General features: G+C 42.3%; 1 protein-coding gene across 2 annotated transcripts in view; it reads left to right on the top strand.

The window, feature by feature from the left end:
- The window catches only part of TRIQK (triple QxxK/R motif containing), a 52,900-nt gene that overhangs the window by 5,906 nt on the left and 19,195 nt on the right, over positions 1 to 27,799 (top strand). For both annotated transcript variants that reach the window (XM_015412659.1, XM_015412658.1), the window contains exons 2-3: positions 8,563 to 8,688; positions 8,791 to 8,864. In XM_015412659.1, coding sequence (XP_015268145.1) covers positions 8,804 to 8,864 — 61 coding nt within the window. In that variant the 5' untranslated portion in view covers positions 8,563 to 8,688; positions 8,791 to 8,803. The remainder of the gene's footprint in view (positions 1 to 8,562; positions 8,689 to 8,790; positions 8,865 to 27,799) is intronic.

Raw genomic sequence — 27,799 nt, 5'->3', positions numbered from 1 at the left:
GTTTAGAATGTTGGAGGCAGGACTCAGGCAAAGCAGCCAGTGGATAGGGAGACCCTCTGAATGACAGATCAGAGAGCGAACTGATTTTGGAGCGTGTTGGAATGTTCAGGGAGTCCATGACCAAAACAGAATTATATATACCAGAGGATACCCCTGTATAGAAAAATTGCTTTCTGCTTTCTATATCCACATGCCTTCTCCAGTGATGTCTTTTGATAACATGCTGTGTCTTGTTTCCTGTTGCAAGCCAAATGGCGGGGACCACATGGCCTCAATAGCCATGCCATAAACCCACATTCTTTCACACTTTCATGCCAAACACCAGACCTCATGGCTCCACTTTCTGGCCCACATGCGACTAGTCACGTAGGCCATGAAGTAGCTGGAGTTTGGGCTCAGATGACTGCAGGTGGGTCCCAAACTTATAGCCTATCCCCACACACAGCTATGGCAACCAATAATTGGGCACACCCATGCTCACTCACAATTGGCTGACAGCCACATCTAATTTGTGACTGGAATTGGGGTATAATTGTTTTGATCCCTAGGGGAGTGAGCCCTTGCTTAGCTCTCCCTTCCTCCTCTGTCAGTTTGTTTTATTGCACCTGAAAATGCTGCCTCTTGAGAGACAAAGAGTTGCTTTGTGACTTGGAGCACATGGTGTGCAAAAATGGGATTTCCCTTCAAAATCCCTTGATACTGGGACTATCTTGGACTCCTGACGTGGTAACTATGAATCATTAATGTTTAGTTAAGGCAAACCGCCCTAGCCTATGTTATTTTTGTAATCTCTGGTAGTCAATGCTAAGCTCTGTAATAAATAAAGATCTCTCTTATTGCTAAATTGTCTTTGATGTTGTAACTGAATTCCAAGGCTAAATCCTGTGGCCTAAACGCTCCCCATATACGCTACCATTGGAGAGGAAAGGTGTGCATCTCAGGAGTGAGTTGCTCAGGTGTTCTGTCTAAGGTGTTCTGTCCCAGATGCCAACTAAGGGTTTGGAATCTCTCCCTTAGGAAAGACAGGGACTACTGAAAAGAGGTTCTGGTGGCAGTTTGTTTTGGAAACCAGAGAGGGTATAGACCATCTCGTGGTTTGTTGTTTAATGTACTGAAAAGTACTGAATTCCCTCCCATTCCTGGACTGGCTTGGGTGGGCAAAGACCTGTATATGGTGGCAGCAGTGTCTCCTGTACAACCCCACCTTTCCTCTTGGTTCAAGGCGGCATACAGTAATAGTTCAAACATCCCCACCTAAAACCCAAGATAAAATCGCAAACTTCAAATCCCTCCCCCCTCTCCCCTTTAAAAGATGTGGCAGCAAGAACAGTGGTCTAAAACTTGGAATTCTTTGAAATTTATGAGAGCTACCACATATAAGGAGAACATATATAAAATATTCTATAGGTGGCATTGGACCCCTGCTAAGGTAGCAAAATGCTTTCCAAAGGCGTCCAACATATGTTGGAGATGCGGAAAAAATGTAGGAACGTACCTCCACATTTGGTGGAGATGTGACAGAATTCAGAAATTCTGGGGGGAAATTGCTAAAATATTTCTAGAAGTCTTAAAAAATATTCCATTAAAACCAGAAATATGGTTGCTAAACATGATTCCGGACAAAATAAAAAATTATATACAAATGATTACATATTTTCTAACTGCAGCCAGAATATTGATAGCAAGGCGTTGGAAATCAAAAAATATACCTACGATAAGAGAACTTCAAAATAAGATATTAGAGATAGCTGAAATGGATAAATTGTCTATTAGGTTACAGAATAAGCCTGAGGAAGTCTTTTGGAAGAGATGGGAAAGAATATATGACTGGCTGAAAATGAAGAAGAGATATTAGGAATGGGATATGCTAGTTAAAAATAATAATTGTTAATTTAGAAAGATAAACTTGGCATGTGGAAATGCAGGAATTTTAAATGGATTTGTTTGAACGAATTTATGATTTGTGGAAACTGAAAATAAAATGTTAAAAAAAAGATGTGGCAGCAATACTGATAGGCTCTTAGTCAGACATTCTGAGAGGGTGATGCTGAGGTGTACACTAGGCCTATTGTTGGTTAGTGTGAATGCCATTCAATATGTTTACAGTAAAGTGATATCTATTAGATGTTATGAATGCTTGGATCCTAGAGGAAGGCAGTTTCTCTGCCTACCTCCTCCCAGTGCAGCCTTCTATGCTTCCCCTCCCCTTGTGCCCCTGCAGGTCATTTATCCTCAGAAACAGTGTATATGTATGCAGCACCCATGCAAGTGTCTGTATAGTTCCCATACATGCAGTCAGGACCTTGTATTTTCTAGGGTTCCCAATTGCAAAGACAAAAGTACATAGGTTCATGTTCACAGATTAGTTATTCGTAAATGACTGTCCAGCTTTCCAAAGAAAGAGATTCCACTGGAGGTTATCTTGTCAAGATCTCATCAAAGGCCAAACCTGTTCAGCTTTCTGAAGAACATAAGAAATGAAATCCTAGGCAGAATTATTCCAGTGTGAGCCATTGCTTTCATTAATCTTAGACTGGAGTAACTGCCTAGGATTGCACTAATGGAAACCTAGAAATATGCTGTTTCTATTGAAGATGCAAAGCTTGGGTCAAAGCTTGGGTGCATGTATGATGGATCCCTGGTTCTTCTTCACTGTGTGGCAAATTTTTCTGCCAAAACGCTGTTCATCACTCTGACTGAGCAGCCTTTTAGTAGTGCATTTTAATTATAGAATTATAACTTTCTGTGTGTCCCACCCTGTGATAGATAAGTTACTTGGCTTTTGCCCAGGCCAGAGATTTATTCTAGGTAAGCAGGAGCCCTCTTATAAATGCCTTTGGAAATGGCACTTGGCACAAAGTAAAGTTCAAACAAGAATGTTGATTTTATTGAACAGGCACAGTTGGGTTAGGAATAGGCAGGGGATGAGAAGTTGAGGTAAATTTTGTTGTTTATACAAATTATAATATATTGAACAAGCAACAGAGTGTATTTGAAGTTTATATTCTTAGTTACTCAGATCTTAACTGTGAGATGTTTGTTTGCCTTGGAGATTTCTTACAGAAACAACAAGTTTCATATAACTATCTGAGTATCCTGGACGTTAGTACTTTCTTCCTGTATTGAAATACTTCCCTTGTATTTCAATACAGGATATAATCCCCTTGTGGGATTATAACTTTCCCTTTTTACTCTTGAGGAGTCTAAGGCTGAAGTCACACGCACTAAGGCCCTGTCCACACGAGGGGTTTTGGGCCGGGAGTGGGCCGGATCGGGGCTGGAGCAAACGGGCGCGATCCCACTGCAACATCTGGGCAGTGTTGCGCACCCGTCCCCGATCCGGCCCTTCCCCCAATGAAACACATAAAAAAATGAACCACCTACCGAGGTGGTTCATCCACGACGGCCGCATCAATGCTGGCCGTGGGATCGCCGGCCCGTCTTTCTGCTGGCGCATCCCCGGCTCCTGCCTGAACTGCGCATGCTCAGACATGCGCAGTTCGGCAGTCTCCCGTTCCCCTCCGTCGCTTCCCCCTGCATTTGATTGTGCCGGGGAGGGAATGCGCCGTGGCTCAGGGGATCAATGTGATCCCGCCGTGGCGTGGGGTTTTTTTGGTGCGGCTTTCAGAAGCCGCGCTTCAGCCCGACCCTTTCCACCCCGTGTGGCAGGGGCCTAAATAATCCACTTTCAATCCACCTTCAGTGCAGTTCCCAACTGGATTTTAACTGTGTGAACTGGCAAAATACAGTTGGAAAGTGGATTGAAAGTGAATTGAAAGTGGATTATTTAGTGTGTGTGACCGCAGCCTAAGACTGATTCCCTTTTCACATAAACCAGGGGTCCCTTCTGAGTTGAACCCACTCATTAACTGGATAAGAAATATCTCCTCTTTCTAGGAGCAATAATCATTTTCTGTCTGGATAGACTGGCAATTTCAACCTACCGTTCAGTCTCTTCTGTCAAACCTAAACCCCAGTTCTGGAGACTATGAATAAACAGAATTCAGCTAGGGCTGACACTTAGACTTTAAATTCTGATTTCTGAACTTTTCCTTAAATGCAAAGGTACACAGTAAGGGCAAGGAGTTGTGTCCTTTCACTTCCCAAGTGAACTTGTCTGTTTCCCTCAGACCAGCACACACCCTCCTCCTGACTGGCTATTGCCAAGCCAAAGTCCAAATGAGGACTGATTCCCTCTGACAAGACTGACAAGACTTTTGAAGGCTCTCCTCAACTGGCGCTGACCAATCAGAGAGGGTGGGGTGCAGGAAGGCAGTAGTCTGTCAATCAAACTGTACCTTACAATGAGGCATTAACCCCTAATGTCCCAGCTGTCTGCTTTTGATGCACCAAGTGTCCTGGTTTTGGAGGTCAGTTCGTCACAGCATGTATAGAGTTTGTATTGACAGCAAAATCACTTGATATATGCTGCTTGAAAATTTAGCTCGTTGGATTAACAACAGCACATCCCTAATTTTTCTGTGTTGCAAAGAACTGGCTTTCAAGATTTCATTATCTTTACTATCAAAAACATTTGGTATCAATAATTTAAGCTGTGCTTAAAGAACCAAAATACATTATACAAGATCCAGTTTAATTTTCATGAAATTTTGTATGCTTGTAGATATTGCTATGTACAGTGGCAGTCCCTTTGGACCTTATTATTCTTATTAATCATTTATATAGGCCCATAAATGTACAAAGCACAGTGCCATGTATTTTATAGCTCTTATATTCATTTTTATTATTTTAGTCATTCACAATATGTTTCTTTTTATTAATGAAAGGCAATGTGTGATCCCTGGGATAGTGAGAATTAAGTAATAAATTCCCTCAAAATGTAGAAATAATGGATACTTCATGAGTAGTGAGTTCAAATATATTCTGAATGAGGCTGCACATAAATTACATTTTTGTAAAGTCATTTGTGAACTATCCTTCCGTTTGTAATAGTGTGTGGGTGGGAGATTTCATCATGCAAAATTGAACCTCGTTGTGTTATGTCATTTCTGCCCAGTGTTACACCTCCTCACACTTCACTGGATATTGAAGCTCACTGGGACAGATCCAGGCCTTGTGGACAAGAATTGCATGACCCCTGTGTCATGAGCAGACAAGTCTTTCTTGGAGGAAAATATTTTTGAGGGGCAAAGTCATGGTGGCTGGATGGTGACCAGTAGAACTTGGGATTGTTTATAAGCCATTCAGGTCGAAGTCATGGTGTAGTTAGCTTCACATAAGACATTTTTGTTACATAGGTGTATGAGAATGTAAGAAAATCATTATGGGTGCTACCAACTGCAGACAGGTGGATGGTCTTCAGGCAGGGTTAAGCTACTGGTTTTAACTAGGCCTGCTAAGTACTCAGTTGATTATCTGGTGTAAACAAATCTGCATACTACCAAAACCTTCAGTAGAGATCCCATTTGGGGAAAGTGACAAAAGTGAGATAGCCAGTTTAAAAACCAGATTTACTACTTGATGTTTAAGAGAGGCCATTTTCTTCTTCATTCTCTGTTTGAGCAACTCACCAGAATCAAAATATCTTCAAAAATAAACAACAGATTTTCAGTCCCACTGATTAAAATTGGCTCCAACTGATTAATCAGCTAAAACTTCAGTTGATTACCAATTAAAACTTGCAACTCTACTTTTAAGTAGTATACAGCTTTGAGCATGTTAGGTGCTATAAAAGGAAATGTATGGGGATAAATGAACCACAAGACAGATTTATTTTGATATGTGCACCTGTATTGATGCCAGCTGTCAATTCCTAGGAAGCATTCATATGGTAACACAGATGCATGTGTAAAGTTCACATGTGATAGCATACTTAGGGTTTTTCCTCCTACACTCTGTAGCCACTGGTGCACTTTTTAATACTTTTCTTCCCATTCTCCAACCCAAGAGAAATTAAGGGTAAGGTTTTGCAGACAAAATTCCCTTTGCAAGAGATGACCTTGGAGAACCTTTGAGTTCTTTGAATACATTTATTTTAAAATTTTCCCACTAGAAAGGAATCATTGGGATACAGAACTATAGAGTCCTGGTTTGAAAGCAATAACCACCCCTGCCTTGAGATCCCAGCAACCATGAACTCTTCATGCCAAGTCTAGGACTGTGCCAACGGTTTTCTTGTTTTTGATTTCCTCTTGTTTACTGGCAGTTCGTTTCTTGGCTGACACTTAGGTGCCAATTTTTCTTCTCTTTCAAGGGTTCATGTAGTGGCTATGATAATGTCAGCAGATTATGTAGCCATTCGTATTTGACTATGTGATGATATCACAGTGCTAACTCAAAATGTAGACAGTGCTTCCTTCCTAGATCGGTATTACCATAACTGTTTGAATGGTCAAACAGTTGTATCTCCTTTGACAACTCCTCCCCCAATCTCTGGAGGGGGGGTGCTTTTGGCATCTCAAGAAAGTTTTCATAGAAAGCGTTCTAATGTTTCCTAATATATCAAGACATAACCAAAAATGGTGTTAGCAGTTTGCTTTCTCAAGAATCTGTCTTTGTCTCTCTTTTTCTCTCAGTACATATATTCTAAAAGAAAACTGTATAAATAATAAATAACTTATTTCTGCTTCACTTGCTATCAATTTGGGCTTTTTAGCAATGAGTACACTGAGAAGAAGGTTGAACTCATTCCTTGTTCAGCTTGATAAAGGGCTGAGAGTTCTCTTTTAAATGTATTTGGAGACTCAAAAAGCCCCCCCTTACCTGCCCACAGAACACAGGTATGAGGTTGCTACAAAAACCACACCTGAGCTGAATTCATAAATAATAAATGTATTTTCTTATTAATCTATATTTTAGTTTAACTTGAGCTCATAGCAAGTTACTTCCTCAGGGAATGCAGAATTTTTTACAAGGGAAGGTGATGAGCCACAGCACCCCCCCCCCCCCCCGGTTTCGTACATGCTAATATAGATCTGCTATTCCCTTTCCACATCTATTGCAAGACGTTTTAAATTGTGGCTGATCTTTTATGCAAATAGCTGTCTTATTAGACATTGTGGCTGTATGTGCTAATGTCTCTGTGGGTTTCTTGGGCTCTTGCTATCTAACCATCAAAGCCGTTGAAGTGAATGATGATTACGGCAACAGCTTTGAAGAACAAAGAAAAGTCACAGCAATTTTAGAGGTCCTGGTTGCCGCAAAATATGTGACAGCTTGAACCACACAGACATCCAGGAGGGTCTCTGTGGCTTGTATTAACTAGGCCAAACTTGGGGGGGGGGAGTGATCCCCCCCCCGCTCTTTTATGATTTGTCGGCGGCTACCCATTGTGCAAGCCTTTTTATATTGCTGACATTTTGTTGCAAAACGTTACAAGGCTATTGAAATTGCAAAAGGCAAATAAAAGAAATAGTTTACCCAATAAAATAAACAGTAAGCCATGAAATGGATGTCGGACATAAAAAGTTTACATCATCTGCTCTGCTAGGTTAAATAGTAACTTCAAATATTGTTCCTGTGGCCCTGGCATAAACACTGCATGAAAGAACAGCTTCCTTTTCTCTTGTCTGAAATATGATGAAATTAAAGATGGGACAGACAAGGATTATAAAGACAGCTAGTATTGTTCTCGTTGCATTACTTTTATGAGTAGGCTCTTATCTGTGGTCCAAAGCTGTATAGCTTGTATAACAATGTGATGGTCGTGAGTTCCCAAAAAAGAATCCTAGGAACTGGATTAAGATCCTAACAGTTGTCTGCTAGAGATTCCTAGTCCTCAGGACCTCACAGAATATTTCCCAGGCTCTCTGGAGAAGAGATGATTTTTAAACCAGTTTCCACCTGTAGTGTGAATAGGTGTTTGGTGTGTATGTTTGCCAAGTTAAAGAATTAATGTAAGAGTTTATAGCTGCCACAGAATCCGTACAGCATGCAGATAATGAAGCATTTTTACTTGGGAACAATTTTAGTACTTTTGCAAATGGTGAGATACATATTTAGTTTGGGTCTGTCACATCTGACTTTGAACGGCACATAGAATACTTTGGTCAGTATCAGTGCAGAAACATTTTCATCTTGGACTCCTGTAGGGTCCTAAGGTATGCCTAGAGCTCTTCCCCTGTGAGTACTCACCACTGGTGGCAAGCCTGGCAGAATTCTGAAGCAAAAGGATATTGTAGAAATGTCAGTTTTGTTTAGTTTCTGGAGTACAAGGCACCCAAATGGGAAAGCACTCATAGCTTGATACCCTTAATTCAGGGGAGTGGAAAACGACAAGGAAGAAAGGTTCCAACAAAGGACTATACACATATCATAGAAAAGATTAATCAAACCTATAATATGTGAAATTGAGGTAATTTACTTGTAGCTTTGCAAAGTACCAAAAAGAAGTCAGATCTATTGTGCTACATAAAATCTCAGACATAGGCTAAGGATATGCATCCAGAAATTAACTAATTTAAATCTGAACAAAATACTGTCTTTTTTTTTGTTAAAATATCTTTAATGTAAGTAATGTGTCGTAATAAGAATGACATTTGGTAATCTTTGAAAAAATTGGATATTGAGAGTTATTCTGGTACATTGCTGTCTTTTTCACAGTTTCATTCATCAAAGGCAGCAGAAGTGGCAGGCCAGTGTCCTTCAGCAGATAATCTAAGTCACCAGGGCAACTTCCAAACCAGAATAATCAGCAGGTGCTAATTGTGGGCCTGATTTGGCTGAAAAGTAGGTTAAAAATCTTGTACAAGTAAATAAATGCGTATACTTTATTGTGGCATTCTTCTCTGTAATTTATTACTTGTTAGAGCAATTTTATCTTTCTTTCAGAGACCACGGCAAAATGGGAAGAAAAGATGCTTCTGCTGCAAGAACTCCTGTTGATCAGTACAGAAAGCAGATAGGTAAAAATGTACTTTGAATATGCCACTCTCCCCTAGTATCTCTCCCCGCCCCCAGTTACTATGATTGTGATATATATTCCTATAGAAATATAGTGTGACTAAACCAGACTATTCACTGTCTTTTGACAGTGTTGACAGTGTTCTGAATTCTCTCTCTCTCCATTGGTAATCCCCTCTAGTGTACTGGGGAATCAGCTAAAATGTGATTTGAAGCTCTGCTGCACAATGTGGTTAGTTCACTTACAACTAGGGTAGCTGCATTTAACACATCTCAATTAAATTAAGCTCTGGTAAGAGTAGATCACAGCTGAACATCAAGAAGACAAACGTAATGACTACAGCCTTTAAGAGTGACAATGGTGAAATAGAAATTGTTGAAGATTTTCTATTCTTTGGCTCCATCATCGACCAAAAAGGAGACTGCAACCAAACAACCAGAAGGAGATTGAGACTGGGAAGGGTAGTCATGAAGGAGCTAGAAAAGATCCGCCTGGGGGAGGAAGTGTTGCTGGCAACCCAGATGAAGATAATTCATACCATAGTATTCCCCAGGGGTCATTTCATAGAAAAAGAGGTGCAGGAGCTCATTAGCATAATTCATTAGCATAACCTATTTGCATATGCATATCGGCCTTTTATCATCTGCGGCTGATATGGCAGTTGGTTCCTTTCCTTGACCGCAATGACCTAGTTACAGTGATCTATGCGACGGTCACCTCGAGGCTAGACTACTGTAACGCTCTCTACATGGGGCTGCCTTTGTCGCTAATCCGGAATCTACAGCTGGTGCAGAATGCTGCGGCCAGGTTGTTGGTGGGTGTCCCGAGTTGGGAGCACATCCGACCTGTGCTGAAAGCGCTGCACTGGCTGCCAATAGCATACCGGATTCGCTTCAAAGTGCTGGTGCTTACCTTTAAAGCCCTACATGGCCAGGGTCCGACTTACCTGTTAGGACCACATTTCCCCATATATTCCCCAAAGAGCACTTCGGTCGGGGTCACAGCACTGGCTGGTGACCCCGGGCCCTAAGGAGGCCAAGCTGGCAGCAACGAGGGCCAGGTCTTTTTCAGTGGCGGCTCCTACCTGGTGGAATGAGCTCCCGGAAGAGATCAGGCCCCTGCGGGACCTTTTACAGTTCCGCAGGGCCTGCAAGACGGAGCTCTTCTACCAGGCCTATGAGTAGGAGCCGCCACGGCCACTTGTACCACCGCCCTTTACAGAGAGAGAGACCGTTAGGGTGGCCGAGCAACATCTTTTCAGTACCTAGCCTTCCCCCCCCCCCGCTACGCAATAAGTGAGGAGTTCTTAGGTGCATCCATTGTATCGATTTTAATCTGTTTTAACTTTCAATTTGTATTATATATTTTGTATGTTGATTGCACTTAGTGCCTTGTGTGAGCTGCCCTGAGCCCGTTCGCGGGGAGGGCGGGGTATAAATATAATAAATAAATAAATAAATATGCCACACCCCCTGATCTAAGAGATCTCTTAGATCCAAGCCCTGTCAGCAACAGGGCACAGAGGCCCAGGTCTTCTCGCCATGTTGCGTTCTGGCTCTGGGATTTAGAGGTTTAGAGCCTCTGAATGTGGAGGTTCCCCTCACTCACCCTGGCTAGGATTGACTGAGAGACCTATCCTCCTTGAATTGATCTAATCCCCTTTTAAAGTTGTTTATTATGGCCAATAGAATAGAATGGCGAGATCGCACCGCTGCTGTGGCACAACTCCAGAGAGAAGGGGTTTAAACTTTAAATCCCTCTCTCTTCGCTCCCCTCCCCCGCCCGCCTTCGCAGGCCGGCTGGGGAAGGGGAGGCTTTTGAAGACCCCCCCCTTTTGCTTCTCCAGCTGGCCTGCCAAGGCAGGCTGGGGGGGAGGGGGAAGCGAAGACAGAAGGACTTTAAACCCCTTCTCTCTGGAGTCGTGCTGCAGAAGCGGCGCAATCTCGCCATTCTATTCGATTGGCCATAGAATAGAATGGGGAGATCGTGCCGCCTCTGCAGTGGCGTGACTCTAGACTGAAGGAGCTTGGGGGCGGGGCTTGCCACCACTGGGGCTGCCGGAGCGGCGCTCCAGTGCTCTCTTGCCCCAAACAATCTCTGGTATTCCCCATTACTATGTAGGGGTGTGAACGTTGCACAATGAAGAAAGCAGATAGGAAGAAAGTTGATTTCTTTGAAATGTGGTGTTGGAGGAGAGTTTTACACATACAGTGGACCACCACAAAGACAAATAAGTGGGTTCTAGATCAAATCAAGCCTGAACTCTTCCTAGAAGCTTAAATGACTAAACTGAGGCTATTGTACTTGTGTCCATTATAAGAAAACAAGAGTCACCCCTGTAGCTAGACGATTTGTGGGGGGCACTGGATGGAGAGGGGGACACTGGATGGAGGAAGGGTGGGGAGCAAGCACACAAATTGTGGAGGAAGGGTGTGTGTGGGGAGGGGTTCCTATCCCCCCTCCTCCCAATCCACCTGAAAGAGCATCTCCTGAGGCTTCCTTTTCTCCCGCTCCACCCAGGGGTTCCTCAGGTGCATCGGCTTGCAGCCTGCTTTGGGAAACCATCACCGGTTCCCAGGAGAGTTTGTGCGAAGGGCTGGCCGACTTTCTGACTTTCTTGCCGGTGCTTCTGCCAGCCTGCCTGGCTCCTCTGTGGTGCATGGTTGCTGCTGCCACCACATTGGGAAGCCTTTGGACCCCGTCGGGGTGCTGCGATTGTGCTTTCCTGGGCTTTGGCAAGAAAGGAAGCAATTGCAGGATTTCTGGAGAGACACAGCATTTCCAGCCTCACTGCCCAGGCCCCCCCCCCCTGTCAGGGCTGCAGTGAGGCCCGGGAACCACGCATGAGGCCACTCCAGCCCTTCCCATTGCAGCACATCAACCACAAGCCAGGCGGAGAGCCCAGGGAGCATGAGGTGGGCTCTCAGATTTGGGGGTGTTGAGAATTTGGGAGGGGCGTTGCCTCGTGGGCCCTGCACTAGTTACGACCCTGAGAGTCACTGGAAAAGGCAATAATGTTAGGAAAAGTTGAAGACAGCAGGAAAAGAGGAAGACCCAATCTGAGAAGGATTGACTCAATTGAGGAAGGCACACGACCCTCAGTTTGCAAGACTTGAGCAAGGCTGTGAACGATAGGATGGTTTGGAGGTCATTAATTCATAGGGTCCCCATAGGTCAGAAGCGACTTGATGGCACTGAACACACACACACAAGAGTAGTTTAAGAGATGTGTATCCATGCAGAGTTTGGACTTGTAATGAATCAAGCATTGATAGCTTCACCCAATTTTCCACATGGGCTGACATGTCCATTTCCAAGTATAAATCCTTGATTTCACACCAGAGCAAATCTAGAGAATTTGGTAAAATTTTGGAATTAAGGATTGCTCAAAGACTTATATTTCAGGTTCTCCTGAGACTAAAGAGTCACTAGCCAGTTTGGTGTAGTGGTTAAGTGCGCGGACTCTAATCTGGGAGAACCGGGTTTGATTCCCCACTCCTCCACTTGCACCTGGCTGGATGACCTTGGGCAAGCCGTACTTCTGGTAAGAGCTGTTCTTGAAAAAGAGCAGTTTCTGTCAAGAGCTCTCTCAGCCCCACCTACTTCACAGGGTGTCTGTTGTGGAGAGGGGAAGGGAAAGGAGTTTGTAAGCCGCTCTGAGACACCTTTGGGTAGTGAAGGGCGGGGTATAAATCCAATCTCTTCTTCTTCTTCATTATCTTGTGGCATTGCAAAGGCTCTGACAGCTGAGTTGCCTAACCATGAAAATCATATGGTGGCATTCTTTAAGGGCTATACCACTTGAAACCACATGATTTGAATACTGCTGCATATAAAAATTCCCTGTACGTAATCTTCCTCATATAAGTATGTGAAGGAGATGGCTAGGCATAGCGTTTTGTGTGTTTTTTAATATTAGAGAGCATTCAGAGACTCCTTCCTCCCCACCTACTTTCTGAAATGGTACAGCCCATCAAATGCTGAACCATATAAGACTCCTGAGCTGCTTCATTGTAGACCCAAACTCTGTCACCATTTGCTTAATCTACAGTTCAATGAGAATTGAAAATTGGTCCAGAACCAAACAGATTGTGGACTGTTTCCTAATGGGCTGAATCTAGTGAATACTCAAGCAAGTGCTTTGCCTCCATCTGTTGTGGAGACTGGTGTCAAGTGCTAGATGTTCCTCTTCTGCCTAGGTTTGCACTTGCTTAAGGCAATAAAAATAAAAGAGGGGATAAGAATGAATGTTCTGTGATCCATCTGAAAGAGGAAAGACCTCTAGGTCAGGATGTATTTCACTCATACTTCTGCTTTCCAGTTCCCATGTATGGGCAATAAAGTCCCTCTTTAATTTTTGAGCATGAAAATAAAAGTAATAGAGCAACACAGAAATTTCTTTTATTCAGGGAGCTCACTAATAATAAGATTCAGGCTTTAGAGCTATATTTGGCACACAATCCATTGCCCTTTCTTCCTCAGTTTGTAGAGGATAATGGATAGGAAGGCTTTCTGCTTGATCAGTCACTGTTCCCTAATTTATTGCAGTAACTGCTCTAATACCTGTTCAGTTAACAGTTGTACGATAAGGGATGAGTTAAAACTCATTACGGTTGGCTGGAACTTGGCACTTTTCTGCTGGTATATCTCACGGTGTTGGATAGCTGTAGAAACTTTGCAAATAGATCCCTGGACTTTCCAAACAATATCTGTACATTTTCCCACAAACTTTTCTTCTTCTCACTAGCTTGAAATGGGTGGCCGGTAAGGTCAATGGATAGCAGCAAATTAGCATGTAAATGCAAGAGTTAACAAAAAGATGTGAGGATGAAGTAAGAGTCTTGGTACTGCTGGACTCTAGCTTCGTTTTCGCATCTTTTTGTTAACTCTTGCCTTTAGGTGTTAATTTGCTGCTATCCATTGACCTTACCGGCCACCCATTTCAATTTCAGCTCTGCATATGCATCTTGGCTCTGAGTGGCCCCTCCTAAAGGCTGCCCCCTCCCTTTTCCCTGTAAGTAATCCTTGAGATTTTATTCCATTTGTCTGAAGAAATGTGCTTTGCACATGAAAGCTTACACTTTGGATAAAACTTTGTTGGTCTTAAAGGTGCCACTGGACTCAAACTCTGTTTTTCAGCGAACAGTGTTGCAGAATTTGGGCTGTCAGTCCAATAGCAAGCAATAAACATTTCATGATCTATTTACTATCAAGACTGTAAACTTGTACCTGTTCCAACTATTTAGCAATGAAGACTTTAAGAAGTAATCTTAAAATGGAATGCGTATCTTTCTGGGAACTTTTCCTATCCATTTCAGATTTAAAATGACTTGCGTCTTGTTAAAGTGTAAGACAAGAAAGAGAAAAGAGGGTTGCAGGGACGATTGATGAATAGGGTATGAAAGAGCTTGAACGAGTCCACCAACCACAGCAATATGTCTTTGCCTCTTCTGTCACCATTACAACAGAGGAAGTGGATGCTGCACATGCAGTGTTCTCCCCAGAGGGCAGGTGGGTGATCAGACATTCCAGCTGGTAGGAGCTCCACCTCTCCACTGATAGCAGTGATCTCCTCTAGAAACAGTATACAACGAGGGCTATATGTAAGGGAGCGGTGGCGCAGGCGGTAAGTGAAGCCTGCATTACATCTGGCCGAGCAGCTTTGGCTGTTCGAGCCCCACCACGGCCGGAGTGAGCTCCCGGCCCTATGTCCCAGCTCCCGCCCACCCAGCGGCTCGAAAGCCCGTTAAAGGGCAAATAGACAAATTGGGTACCTGCTCTTAGAGCGGGGGGACACCCGTCCGTTGTGGTGTAGCGGCGGCATTGGCGTGAGCGAGCGAGCAATGAGCGGCGGAGAAGCATGGCGGTGGCTGGCGAGGCTGGCGAGCGAGAGGAGGCTGGGCCGACAGACACAGAGGCACGGCGACGTGACAGGCCGGATCCTGATGGACAGAGGCCGACAGCGAGCATGCGCGGATGTGCGCTTGGCCCAGACTCGAAGGTGTCGCACAGCCAGGAAGTCGTAAATCAAGACCAGCGCCAGGAGGACATCGCCCACAGACAACAGAAAAACAACTCACTACAAAGGGTGCCTGGTAGGTTAGTCACCCCCCCTTGTATGTGTCCCTAGGTCAGGATTTGTACTGATTGATATGTGAACAGCTCAGAGCCCTCAGGGGGTGAGCGGTATACAAATGGAAGGATAAATAAATAAATTCTGCTCTAAACTAAAATGAGGGCATGATCCAGGAATCTGCAGGCACAGGATCTGCTATGGAAGAATCACCATAGGCTTGACAAGGCCTTGCTCATTTCCACTACCTTGGTTGTGTGTGCCAACAGTATGCTGAGGCATTGCGAGAGTCAGAGGGTAATATGGAAAGAGGGTGCTTAATATCCCATCTGGAGTCCTTTGGCACCTATGTGTCCACGGACAGGTGTAAAAGAGCAAAAGGGCAGGCTGTCTGCAAACCCGAGCATTTTCTCTGCATTTGAGTATACTCAAAACTCGGTGTTGGTGAAAATTTGTAGAGGGAAAGTGATAGGTTTTAGAAGTATTTCTAGCATGTGTTATTCTGGTTTATTTTAAAGAGGATAGATGCTATATCCATCACAGGCAACTGTACAATTCAAAAGAATGAAAGAATACAATCATGAATTAAACAGGTTGTTTCCTTTTGTTGAAGTGAATAGGAAATTCATGCTGAGTGACTGTGGTAGCTATTAACCTTTGTCAAGCATCCCTTGAGCTCTCAGCACAAAACAGTAAAACTATCAAAGTGACACAGGTTAAAGAAGCAGAAATGCACTTGTTTCCAACACAGCACTTTTTAACAGTACAGTATTTTTTAACCTGTCAAATAAATACCTGATTGTCACTCCGCTCTGTCTTAGAATCATATAACACTTATGAATCACTTTGAGTTAAAACCTGGCTGTTGTCTCTTGCTAATATGCTACTTTCCCCCTTGGCTAAAGCTGCCCCAGTCATAAATATTCTGTCTGCTGTGGAAGAAGGGCTAGTTGTGGAATGGTGGAAATCAGTACAGATGCTGAGAGGAAGCAGAACATCCATTTGGCTGGGGTATATGCAGCGTCATAGCTGAGGGACAGTAGGGACTTCTGCTGAGGCTGAAGAGTTATAGTGGGAAGACAGAGGATTAGGGTATGGTGAGGGGCATTAAAGAGGCAGGAATATGTAAGCATTATAGAAGACTTAGAGACAACTGGGACTGTGGGCTGTTGTTTGGAATTGGTAGTGAGAAGTATGGCTTCCCACTTAGAGAAGAGAAGAAGAAGAGGAGATTGGATTTATACCCCGCCCTTCACTTGGAGTCTCAGAGCGGCTTACAAACTCCTTTCCCTTCCCCTCCCCACAACAGACACCCTGTGAGGTGTGTGGGGCTGAGAGAACTCTGACATAAACTGCTCTTTTTCAAGGACAGCTGTGCCAGAGCTTGTGACTGACCCAAGGTCACATCAGCAGGTGCAAGTGGAGGAGTGGGGAATCAAACCCGGTTCTCCCAGATTAGAGTCCACACACTTAACCACTACATCAAACTGGCTAGATGATTCACCCACGTGCTGAATTTATAAGGGGTCACCCTGTGATGCTGTGGTACCTGAATCTGTCCTTAGACAACAACTACACTGTCATGTATGTAGTACTGGAAATTTTCAGGTGGGATTTTCAGATGCCTTTGATAAGACACTGTCCATCTGAGCATGGAGAGATTCTATTTTTTCATGGACACCTATGCTGAAAAATGTATATGCTGCTTCTTTAGAGACTAACTCAAGGCAGCACACAAAATAAAATACAATACAATAAAAAAGTATAAAATTTATCACAAACCCATACAACAAGCCAGGGAATAAAATGACAGCCTAAAAAGCCTAATAACATAGTCTTCAGGCTAGAAGCAACCCATAAAAACAGCTTTAAAAGGTGGTTTCAGAGGGTATCCATGTTGGCTCTGCAGCAGGGGACTAGATTTGAGTCCAGTAGCACCTTAGAGATCAACAAGATTTGGCGGTATATGCATCCCAGAGTCAAAGCTCCCTTGGACTCTCAAAAGCTTATACCCCAAAGATCTTGTTTGGTGTCTAAGCTGCTACTGGACTCAAATGTAGCTCTTAAAAAGATCAAAACCCTTAGAAGCCTGGGTAAAAAGAAACGTTTGGGGTTGGCACCAATGTTCCCTCTAAGCTGTGGAGTCCTGTGAGCAGAAATTCTACTTTGTGAGCTACTGTCATTAAAGTTGTGAGCGAGTGATTTGGCTATTGCATAAATTAGTTTGCTCTGGAGCCATCCTTCCTGAGCCGAGACAAAAAGCTGTGAGCTGGAGGCTAAAATACTGTAAGCTAGCTCACACTAACTCAGCTTAGGGAGAACACTGGTTGGCACCTGAAGTAGAGTAAGGTAGGTGCAAATTGAGCTTCTGGGGGGCAGGCATTCCAGAGTTGAAGTGCCACCAGTGAAAAATCCCTGTCTCTGATCACCAACAATCTGACCTCTCCACAGAAAGTAGGGCTCAAGAAGAGGATCTTAACAGGATATATGCAGTATCCTTGGATTTAGCTGAATTTATTTTGGCTTCATATATTTTGCAAACGAACTTTTTTGTGGACTTTGTATATGTACCATGTCATGGGCTGAGTTTAATCCCAGAAAGTGAAATTGTTATATATTTCTCTGTAAATATTTAATACTAATTTTTTTATAAATGAGAAATTGATTTTGAAGTTCGGTAATGCGAGAGCCGATTTGAAAGGGATATATCTGCAATTGTTTTCCATAGTAGTAGTAAATGTAATTTATGAAGCTTTTTATAACATGCCATCAGGGAGATAGTCCTTGCAATAAATTATGATATTGAACCAATAATTACATTTAATACTACTTCATATATGTAGCACCTTGTATCCAATGGACACCAAATGCTGTTTGATTTCTTGGTTACATTATAGAAAATGAACAGTTGGTGCAACCTGTCTGAATTTCAGTTGGGTCAATCATCTTTATCAAAAGGAAATCTGATTCATAGTGGGAGGTTTGGGGATTTTCAAAACTATAGAATAAGAAAAGTGAGCGCTATAAAGAGCAAGTATATTAGAAGTATCTTCTACCAATTGTCATTACATAGGAGGGGGTCCCATGATGCCCTTTAGAGGAGTTTTATTGGTCATTTTTCCTTGGTCTGAGCAGCCAGAGGGGAGCCATGCTTCTCATTATACAGTATCTTCTTAGTTTTTCTCTACTCTGCCTTCCTTGTGCCACTGATTTCATTCCTGGATGGATTCCATTAGATTCAAGCCAATTTATGGTGCCCTCATAGGCTTTTCAAGGCAAGAAATGTTCAAAAGTCGTTTGCCTGCCTCTGTATAGCAACCTTCCTCTGTATAGCAACCTTCCTTCTCATCCAAGTACTAACCAATGCCAATGGAATGTGAGTTTTAAAAAAGATCCAGTTTAGAAGAGGAAGGCCATTATTACAGTAATAAGCAGGATAAATTGAGGCAAATTCAAGGCAAAAATGGTTTGAGAGAAGAAACATGAAGACTGAGCTAAAAGAGTATTGCAGGAGAAGATGAATATGACCTGCAGCTGCATTTAAAAAGAGGTGGCATATAGATATTACAAAGATGAAAGCTACAAGGTTTAGCAACTTAGTGAATGTGTGCATAGAAAGTGGGTCAGCCTGATTCCATCTAATGTTTGCCATGAAACCAGTTTGATTTGGAAAACGTTTCTCTGGTTTATTTGATATAAGAACACATGAAATTACCTTATATTTAGTCAGACCATTGGTCTATCAAGGGCAGTACTGACTGGCAGCCACTCTCTGGGGTCTCCTCAGGAAGGGATCTTTCACATCTTTTGACTCTTTTAACTGAAGGTACTAGGGACCAATGCTCCCTCTAAGCTGTGGAGTCCCTTTGTAAAATTTATGAGCCTCTCGCGGGGGGGGGGGGGGGGACACCCAAAATGAATTTTTTTAAAAAAAATCATAGTTTCTATTTTTATGTTTTACTGTAAAAAAAGGTTTTGTTCCTTCCAGGAAATTTTGAGACTGTGGCAAGCAAATCTAGAATAGCCTTGATTAAAAGTGCTTTGGAAGGTTAATACCATCATTGTTTTTATGATGGGTGTTTCAAAACTCATTGAAAAAGCCATCAAATATCAAATGTAAATTTCAGATAAAGCCAGTTTCAAATAAAGCCAGCTTACTGCAAAATGGGGGACATATTAACAGAGAAATTAATAAATCTGGAGCAAACTGGAATTATGAGTGGATAAACTCAACATGTTTTTGGTAAAAAGAAAGAGTTCACTGTTGTGGGATTTCTCGCTGGAAGAGAAAACTTTGTTGCATTATTCCTTTTTGGCTGTATTATTGGTGTGATTACTTCAGTGAGGACGTTTCTCAGTGGCTGCCCCGCAGCTGTCGGGATTCCCTTCCTCTAGAAATCTGTATAGCGCTAGATTTAAATGTGTTTCTCTTTGTAAAATTTATGAGCCTCTCGCGGGGGGGGGGGGGGGGACACCCAAAATGAATTTTTTTAAAAAAAATCATAGTTTCTATTTTTATGTTTTACTGTAAAAAAAGGTTTTGTTCCTTCCAGGAAATTTTGAGACTGTGGCAAGCAAATCTAGAATAGCCTTGATTAAAAGTGCTTTGGAAGGTTAATACCATCATTGTTTTTATGATGGGTGTTTCAAAACTCATTGAAAAAGCCATCAAATATCAAATGTAAATTTCAGATAAAGCCAGTTTCAAATAAAGCCAGCTTACTGCAAAATGGGGGACATATTAACAGAGAAATTAATAAATCTGGAGCAAACTGGAATTATGAGTGGATAAACTCAACATGTTTTTGGTAAAAAGAAACAGTTCACTGTTGTGGGATTTCTTGCTGGAAGATAAAACTTTGTTGCATTATTCCTTTTTGGCTGTATTATTGGTGTGATTACTTCAAACAGTGAGGACATTTCTCAGTTGCTGCCCCGCAGCTGTCGGGATTCCCTCCCTCTAGAAATCTGTATAGCGCTAGATTTAAATGTGTTTCTGGTGAACCAAGGAGCTTCCCACAGCTTTGCATGGCTTCAGCATCTGGTTTAAACCATACTGCAATACATGCAAAGCAGCAATACAAGCTTAATTAGTACACCTGCACAATATTCATGATTTCTGGAGTGCACATTAGGCACTCATTCCTATAGAAATCCATAGCAGTCATAAATATTGTGCTGGTGTGCTAACTCAATTTTACCTTGGTCTATAGAAGTCAGTGGGGAATTCTGCATTGGCTTTTCCCTCCATTGTTTTAACAAACCCACATTGAAACAGAAATTCCCCTATGCATTGCATACTGCTTTCACTTCCTTTGATCATTGGATTTTATGGTACCCTCTGCATTGCATACTGCTTTCACTTTCTTTGATCCTTTGGATTTTATGGTACCCTCTGCATTGCATGCCACTGTCAGTTTCTTTGATCATTGGGTTTTATTGTACCTTATGCATAGATTTATGGCCGTTTTATGGCCATTCAGGGGTGACTTTGCAGTCAGTATGCCCGTTGACCTAGGGTATTTGAATGTGGTTTTGAGCTGCACCTTTTCCTCAGTGTTGAAAAAATGTGGAGAGAATGCCAGATGTAGAACCAGCCAGTGTCTCAGTCCAGTACGTGGCTTGAAGACTGCAGTCTGAAACACCTTGGAATCTAGCTCACTTTGGCTGGTAATGTTTACCAGTATGTTATTTAATTTCACCTGAGGTCCATGAGCCAAAACTCCAGTTGCTCATAAATATGTACAGCTTCGACTCTTTAATGTAAGCTGTTATTGGTGTCATTCATTTTTAGTTAAGACCTGTCAGGTGGCATTTATGTTGAAGGGAAGTAGTTTAGAATTACAAGTGCCCTAAAGGCTTTGGAGTGCTAAAATTATGATTGATTTGGGAAGATTATTCTTCACCAGTAAATTTAGCGAGAGATAATAGTGACACACACACAACAAATGCTCTCTTTCCTGTCAATTCTGTTCAAGTATTCAGTTTCTTTACAAACCACTCATTGGCTACCATGAGTGGGATCCCACCCTGTTTTACAGTTTGAATATTTACTTCTGTCGTGGTAGCCAATGAGCTATTTTATGACATGAAGTGCAGGTCTAAGAAATACTCTTTGGCTGCAGTCACACACACTAAATGCACCACTTTCAGTGCCGTTTCCAACTGCATTTTACTGTGTGAACTAGCAACATCCAGTTGGAAAGTGTATTGAAATTGGATTGAAAGCAGGTTATTTAGTGTGTGTGACCACAGCCTTTACTGACATACTTTATTGGGCTTACTACTGTAACCATTTGTGCTGTAGCTAGGAGTATTTTCCTTGTAGTTGTCCTTTATAAAAAGAATTGAGTATGGCTCAAGAGAAAGGTGGCCATGACTGCAAGTCACTACTTTTCTACCAACTCATTCCATGAAACTTTTTTTCTATATTACTGTCATTCTCCCGTGAGATGTTCATAGAATCTTGAAAGAAAATTGGTTGTCCTCATAGATCTATCTACATAAGTTTTGCTGTGAGCATTTCTTTAATAGTTCTTTGGTTCAAAGTACCTGACTGGAATCTTTCAGAAGTCTTTAAGTATTCCCAGCTTTTAGTATGACCACAGCTTCACCTGATTTGTGGTCTACTGCTTTTATGTTTCATTCATCATACCTGAGGGCCATTTGAACTACAACTTTGTAGAGGTTGCTCCGTGTTTCAAGCGATCAACCATGTATGGTCCCGGTGTACTAATATTGATATGTTCACAAGGAAATATTTGAAATGGCCCTGAAGATGCATAAATCAATGAAAGTAAAGTATTGAAAGCAGCATGAAAACCACACAAAGTGACACTGAGAATCAGTTGGGACTCCAATGTCCCCCCCAAAATAAGAAATGTCCTGTTTGTTGGCCCTGAAAGGCCATGGGATGGCCTCTGTGTGACAAAGGATACTGGACTAGATGGACTACTAGTCCAGTAGGGCTCTGCTCTTCTTTAATTAAAAAACCATCCTGAATACTAACAGTGCTCACAGTGATGAAGAATGCTGAGATTACTCATGGAAAACCAGTTTTTTCATTGGCTTTAGCTGTCTACTTCAAGCACCCTGAGCATATATGTGTTGCAGGTATATATACTAGCCTGGTAGCTTTTTGTAACATTATGATGCCCCTGTCCAACGTCCCTCCCTCAGAGGCAAGATTTTCCCTCCATTTTTCTTTCCTTATCTGACTGAGCTGCCCTAGTAATGTGTTTTCTTCTTTCCTGCAGAACTCTGGCTGTTCCACCCTGTCAAAGTATAATATTTTGGTTGTTTGCTCAGCCCAGGAACCTGTGGGAAAGATTGGGAGCCCCCTTTAACTTTAATAGCACTCAAGATGTTTTTATATTCCAAATTAACAAAATATTTTATTCAACATAGAGGGGAATGATCAGGTGAAATCAGGGATTGAAATGTATGAGGTAAAACCAGTATATGCAAATACAGGCTGAATTCACTTCAGCATCCAGTTCAGAAGTCTTTCTCTGTTCGGCTGATTCAAACCAATCAGATTGCTCGGAGCAGCCTGTTACTCAAGGCTCTCTGTTTCTGTGAAGAATTGTCCCTTCACAGTCCTTCATTTGTTTGTACAGTATTTCTAGGCTTTTAAAAGTGCAGTCTGTCACAAGTGTCTACTCAGTAGCCCCATGATCAAGATGGATCATGCAGTAAGAAGCTGACAAAGGACGCAGTGTCTCTGTGGTCCATTACTGGTTTTGGTGACCTCCCCAGAAGGTTTGCTGATATGCAAGAAGCAGCCCTTGGTGTTCAGCTTTATCGTATTGGGTCTGCCTCTTGGCTTCCTTTCGTCTCTGTGAGATGCTTGCTTGATGGATTTAAAATTGTAGCTTAACTTGTATGAGCAGACTTCCAAGTTGAAACTGCAGGGAGAATGGAAATAATTGAAGGTATAGATATTGGTATACTCAAGAAAGTCTTTTATTCAGGCTAAAGAAACCCTTGCTGATAGCATAAAAAGAAACTTATTCACTTTAATGCATCCTTCTTGTTGGCTTAAAACTGAAATACAGTTGCTTGAAAATTAATTTACCTCTCATGAATGACTGGCTGGATTATCTTTGTAGCATAAAATGTAATGATATGTCAACCCTGAGCTTGGAACACGTTGTGTCTACTGTAAAAAAAAGTTGTCCCTGAGCACTTAATGTTGTGTTAAATGATGATGTGTCCTTTGCAAATGTATTATTAGTGTCAAGCTGTTCCATCTCTCAAGATTGAAAAATGGCCAGTGATGTGAGCTGCCATTAAACCTGAATAAAAAAGGAGAGGGACTGTGGGGGGTTTTCATGCTCTCTTTGAACACTTACACTCTGACTGTATTCAATACGTATCAAAATGTTTCTGTTAGCTGAAGACTCCAAAAACATCTTTAATCACAGCAATCCAAGTTGTATTAAAGCAAATTTCTCTTCCCCTTTTATGGGAGAAAAAAATTCTCTTGGTACCCGAGGATGTTAATAGTACAATGCTGTAAAAGACCATTGCAAATGCTTCTTATGCTGAAGTCAGTCTGTTTGCAATTAACGTGAATAAAGATGGAGCCTGAGCCTTTGATTTGAAATGGCATTTTGCATGTTGCCAAATGCAGTTGATACTCAGAATCGTTGATCCTTACAAAGACTTCCTTGTTTTTGTTTTTGTTTTAATCCCCTGAAGGCAGGGTAGCTTTATTAATTTTTGTTACACCTACAGACTAACAGAAAAGAAAAGGGGGAGGGAAAAAGTACCCCAGGATAAAAGGACAGTAAATTAAACCCACACTATAACTAAAAACCCAAGAGTGAAGATCCTTAACAGTTAGTATTCAGTTAGTATTAAAACTTATGACTTTTCGTTTAAATCAATGAATTAAAGAATTAGTCAGTCCATGTTAGTATTCCATCCAGCTTCTCATGTGTGCACCGAGTCTCTTTCATCATCTTCATCATTTGCGAATCTTTAGTTTATAAAGAGTTACTTTGGCCCTCTATGTCGCAAGTCATACGTCTCTCTGACCGAAACACCTCCCGCTGCACCTTGGTCTTCGTCCGTATCTTCTGCAATGCCTGCTCCGCCGTCTCCTTCCTTTTGTTCCTCTTCCTTCGATCCGAAGTGCCGTTTCAACCATTCTTCCGCTTTTAAGACCGAGTCGATTTTCTCCCTTTTATCTCTGTATTTGAACATGACACCTTCAGGAAAGTTCCAAGAATACGGAATTTGATTGATCTGCAGGATTGAAATCAGGTCTTTATACGCTTTCCTTTTCTGACGAACCTCAAATGGAGTGTTCTTTAGGACCCTGATGACTGTTGCTCCCAGCTGCAGAGGACTGTTGCTTTAAGGATATCATCCCTAGTCTGTCTTCGGAGAAACTTGACGACAATTTCGCCCGGCAGGTTGTTCCGCTTAATATATTTTGAGTATGACTGATAGATCACCTCAATTTCCGATTCTGCTTCTGCCGTTGACACCCCCACCGCCGACGCGATGAGCTCTGCCATCATCTTTTTCAAGTTTTCTCCTTGCGATTCAGCAATCCCCTGAAACCTGAGTGTCTTGTTTGCTTTTTCCATTTGCAAGTTCAGCAATCTTCTTTCCTGAAAGTCTTGCCTCTGTTCCAAAAGACCCATCTTCTTTTTAACTTTCTTGGTATCGTGTACAGTCTCTCTGAGTTTTTCCTCTGTCTGTATCGATTTCTTGGTTAGCTCAGCAATCTGCTGTTGCTGCTTTGCCAGGCTCTGGTTTGAAGCGGTCATCTGTTGGTTAATACCATCGAGCCTCTCGTTGATCGGCTTGAGCAGTTCCGATAGCATGGAGAACACGTCACCCATCTCTTTCGGTCTCGGACTTTGACCGCCCCGCCCTGGTATTCTGCCTGGTTTTCCTTGCGTACCAGCCATTTTCAACTTTGTTTACACTAGAAGAACCTCTTTCACCCTACGTCAAAAAACGCCCGCTTTTCTTCGCAAATGCAGCTAAGTCTCTTACACATTTTAACGTTTCTCTTCTCTCCTCCCCCTTCTGCTTATATAACACAGTTCGTTTGTTTACGTCTGGGATTCTTCCCGACGCCGCTTTCTGTTAGGAGGGGAGAACTCACTTTTAAAACTTTTCCGTTTGGCTCCTTCTCCAGTTCATTGCCGGTCTATGCACAGACCCCCTTGTAGCTTCGCTAATTCGCTGATCTTCTCGTCCCGGTCGGCATTGGCTATGCTCAGTTTAAAACTGAGCCTCACAGTGGACGGACAGATTCGGGCAAAAAGGAGGGCAAAAAGGAGCACCTCAATTCTCCGGCATTACGCCATTGAAGAGGTTGCCCCCCCCAGCGCCCCCGGCTTGGAGCCTATAACTAAGGCTCACCTGGGGGTGCCACTTGAGGTGACACCCCTCCAATCCCACTGGAGCGTGGATCGCCTCTCCAGAGGTAGGGGAGAGCGTCCGCCATCGCCGAGCCACAGACCAGAAAAGGGCAAAGACTTCCTTGTTGTTTTGCATCAGTACCCACCATTCAACGTTAAACACAAAGTAATGTGTACATATATTTTATATCATGCAACCAAGGGTTTTGTGACATGACCTCCTTGCTGTGCTTTAGTGGCATTGGGAAGGGGTGGGTGCATGAACTGCCAAACCATTTTTGAAATACTCTTTACTTCTCAGACAACTCTTATGGTGCCATCCTAAGTAGAGTTACACCCTTCTAAGCCCACTGGACTTCAGTGGACTCAGGCTTAACCACTACACCAAACTGGCTCCCGTTAAAGGTGTTAACTGTGATGTGTGCATCATACAATTGTTTAATTGTATCTGATTTAAACATTGTTTAAATGTATCTGATCTAGACAGCTTTGACTCTCAGAAGCTCATACCCCCCCCCCCCAACTTTCTTGGCCCTTAAGGGGCTGGAGGACCTGGTGACCTTGGGCAAGCCGTAGTTCTGATAAGAGCTGTCCTTGAAAAACAGCAGTTTCTGTCAAGAGCTCTCTCAGCCCCACCTACCTCACAGGGTGTCTGTTGTGCGGAGGGGAAGGGAAAATGAGTTTCTAAGCCGCTCTGAGACACCTTTGGGTAGTGAAGGGCAGGGTATAAATCAAACCTCCTCCTCCTCTTCTTCCTCTTCTTCCTCCTCCTCCTTATTCTTCTTCTTGACTCGACTCTAGCTCTTCTACTACAGACCAACACGGCCACCCTCTGAAAGTATTGTTTAAATGTGCACATCATACTGATTTGTAATTTGATCACTTTCTAGGCTGGCATGGAATCAGGTTGGGTTTGTTTGCTTGCTGATTAAATGCTTTAGTGCTCCTCTGCTGGAGCTGAGTTGTTGGTTGTTTTCACACTAGTATAATTCAGCTAAGCACAGAGAATGCTTGGGCAAGAGTTGCTGGAACTACACCCTCTGTGAAGGCCCTACAGCTTTCCAATTCCCCTTCCGTGTAGCTTAACTTTATCTCTTCAATAGCACATGTTAAATGACCATACTTGGGGATTAGAAAAGAGGAGAAGCTTATTTGAACCTGATAGGCTGGCAGTGGGTGATAATATTGAATTGCACTGAGCACTTTAGCTATAATTTTAAATATTTTTCCCTGTCATTTTAAAATACATGTCAAGGGTTAAGGATGCCTGATGAAGGATACTGTGGACTCTGTTATGTAGGGCTGGGATGTTCTACAATTAGAGATGTATTTTATGTCAGGGTACTTATAGCTCAGTTCTTGTTCTTCTTGCTGAGACCTTTGATTTAGGGTTTGTGCCCGTTAGGAGTCTTAATAAGAAGTGGGTGAATGAGGATATAGTCAGCTGCCATGGGACAGAAGACTTACAGCAGTGTCTGCTAACAAGGATATTTGGCTCATAATGGTTTGGATGCCGCATGGCCTTTTGATTCCAGCATCATTTATTACTGTAGTGTTGGAGGTGGGTTGCAAAGTATAAGGGAAAAAAAGATATAATGTTTTTGTTTTAGTTATTATTGTGGCAACAGCAGAAAAATAATCAGGGCAGCAGTTTCTTGGCAGTTATAAATTGGAGAGAAAGTGCTGAAAGGGATTTTAAATATGTAATGTTGATTTCTTTTACTATCTGTCAGTTTTTGGCATGCAGTAAATAACTCATTTTCAAATAATTTGCCTATGTAATTAAATTTAGATTGCACATTTCTCATTTCAAATATTTTGACTCTTTCTCATTTGCCATTCAATTGTGGAGTAATTGGTGTGGTCTATATAAATGGGCAATAAATTTATAGACTTTTGTTATAAAGATCAGGCAGTGAATAGAACTTGGTAATCATCCCAGGAGGAATTATGATTGAACATGTTTGCGAGAGTTAAAGAACTGAATTTACTTTTGTTTTTGAATTAAAGACAATTAAAGATTTGCAGGCACCCATAAAAGACAATGAATTGAAGAACAAGTATAGAAGCAAGTCCATTTGCAGGTGAAAAGAAACGCCTTTGAATCAGAACCAGCTGTATTTTCCATGGAAGAATGTGCTTGCTTGATAGCATAATGCGCTCCTAAGCAGCTTACGCTTTACAGTATTCAGAAAACATCAGTGCATTAATTTTTAAAGTCGCAAATGCAGGCGAAGAGCAGCCCTGCCTCATGACGATAATGAGGACGGATATTGGAAAGTCTTTTGGGGGGCCAGGGAGGGAATGAGCCAGGAGCTCTGAAATGTGAACATTCATAAAACAATAACCAGACACTCGCATGGTAATGAACCCGGACAGCAGTGAGAACAAAGGGCAAAGATGAAGACCCTGTTAATGGCTGCAACTCAGAAACTGAAAAGTACTTTCATAGTCTTGGGTTCTTAATGGCACTGACTA

Source organism: Gekko japonicus, unplaced genomic scaffold, assembly GCF_001447785.1.
Source record: "Gekko japonicus isolate JY-2015 unplaced genomic scaffold, Gekko_japonicus_V1.1 scaffold268, whole genome shotgun sequence".
Lineage (NCBI taxonomy): Eukaryota > Metazoa > Chordata > Lepidosauria > Squamata > Gekkonidae > Gekko > Gekko japonicus.
This window is presented reverse-complemented; position numbering and strand designations above follow the sequence as displayed.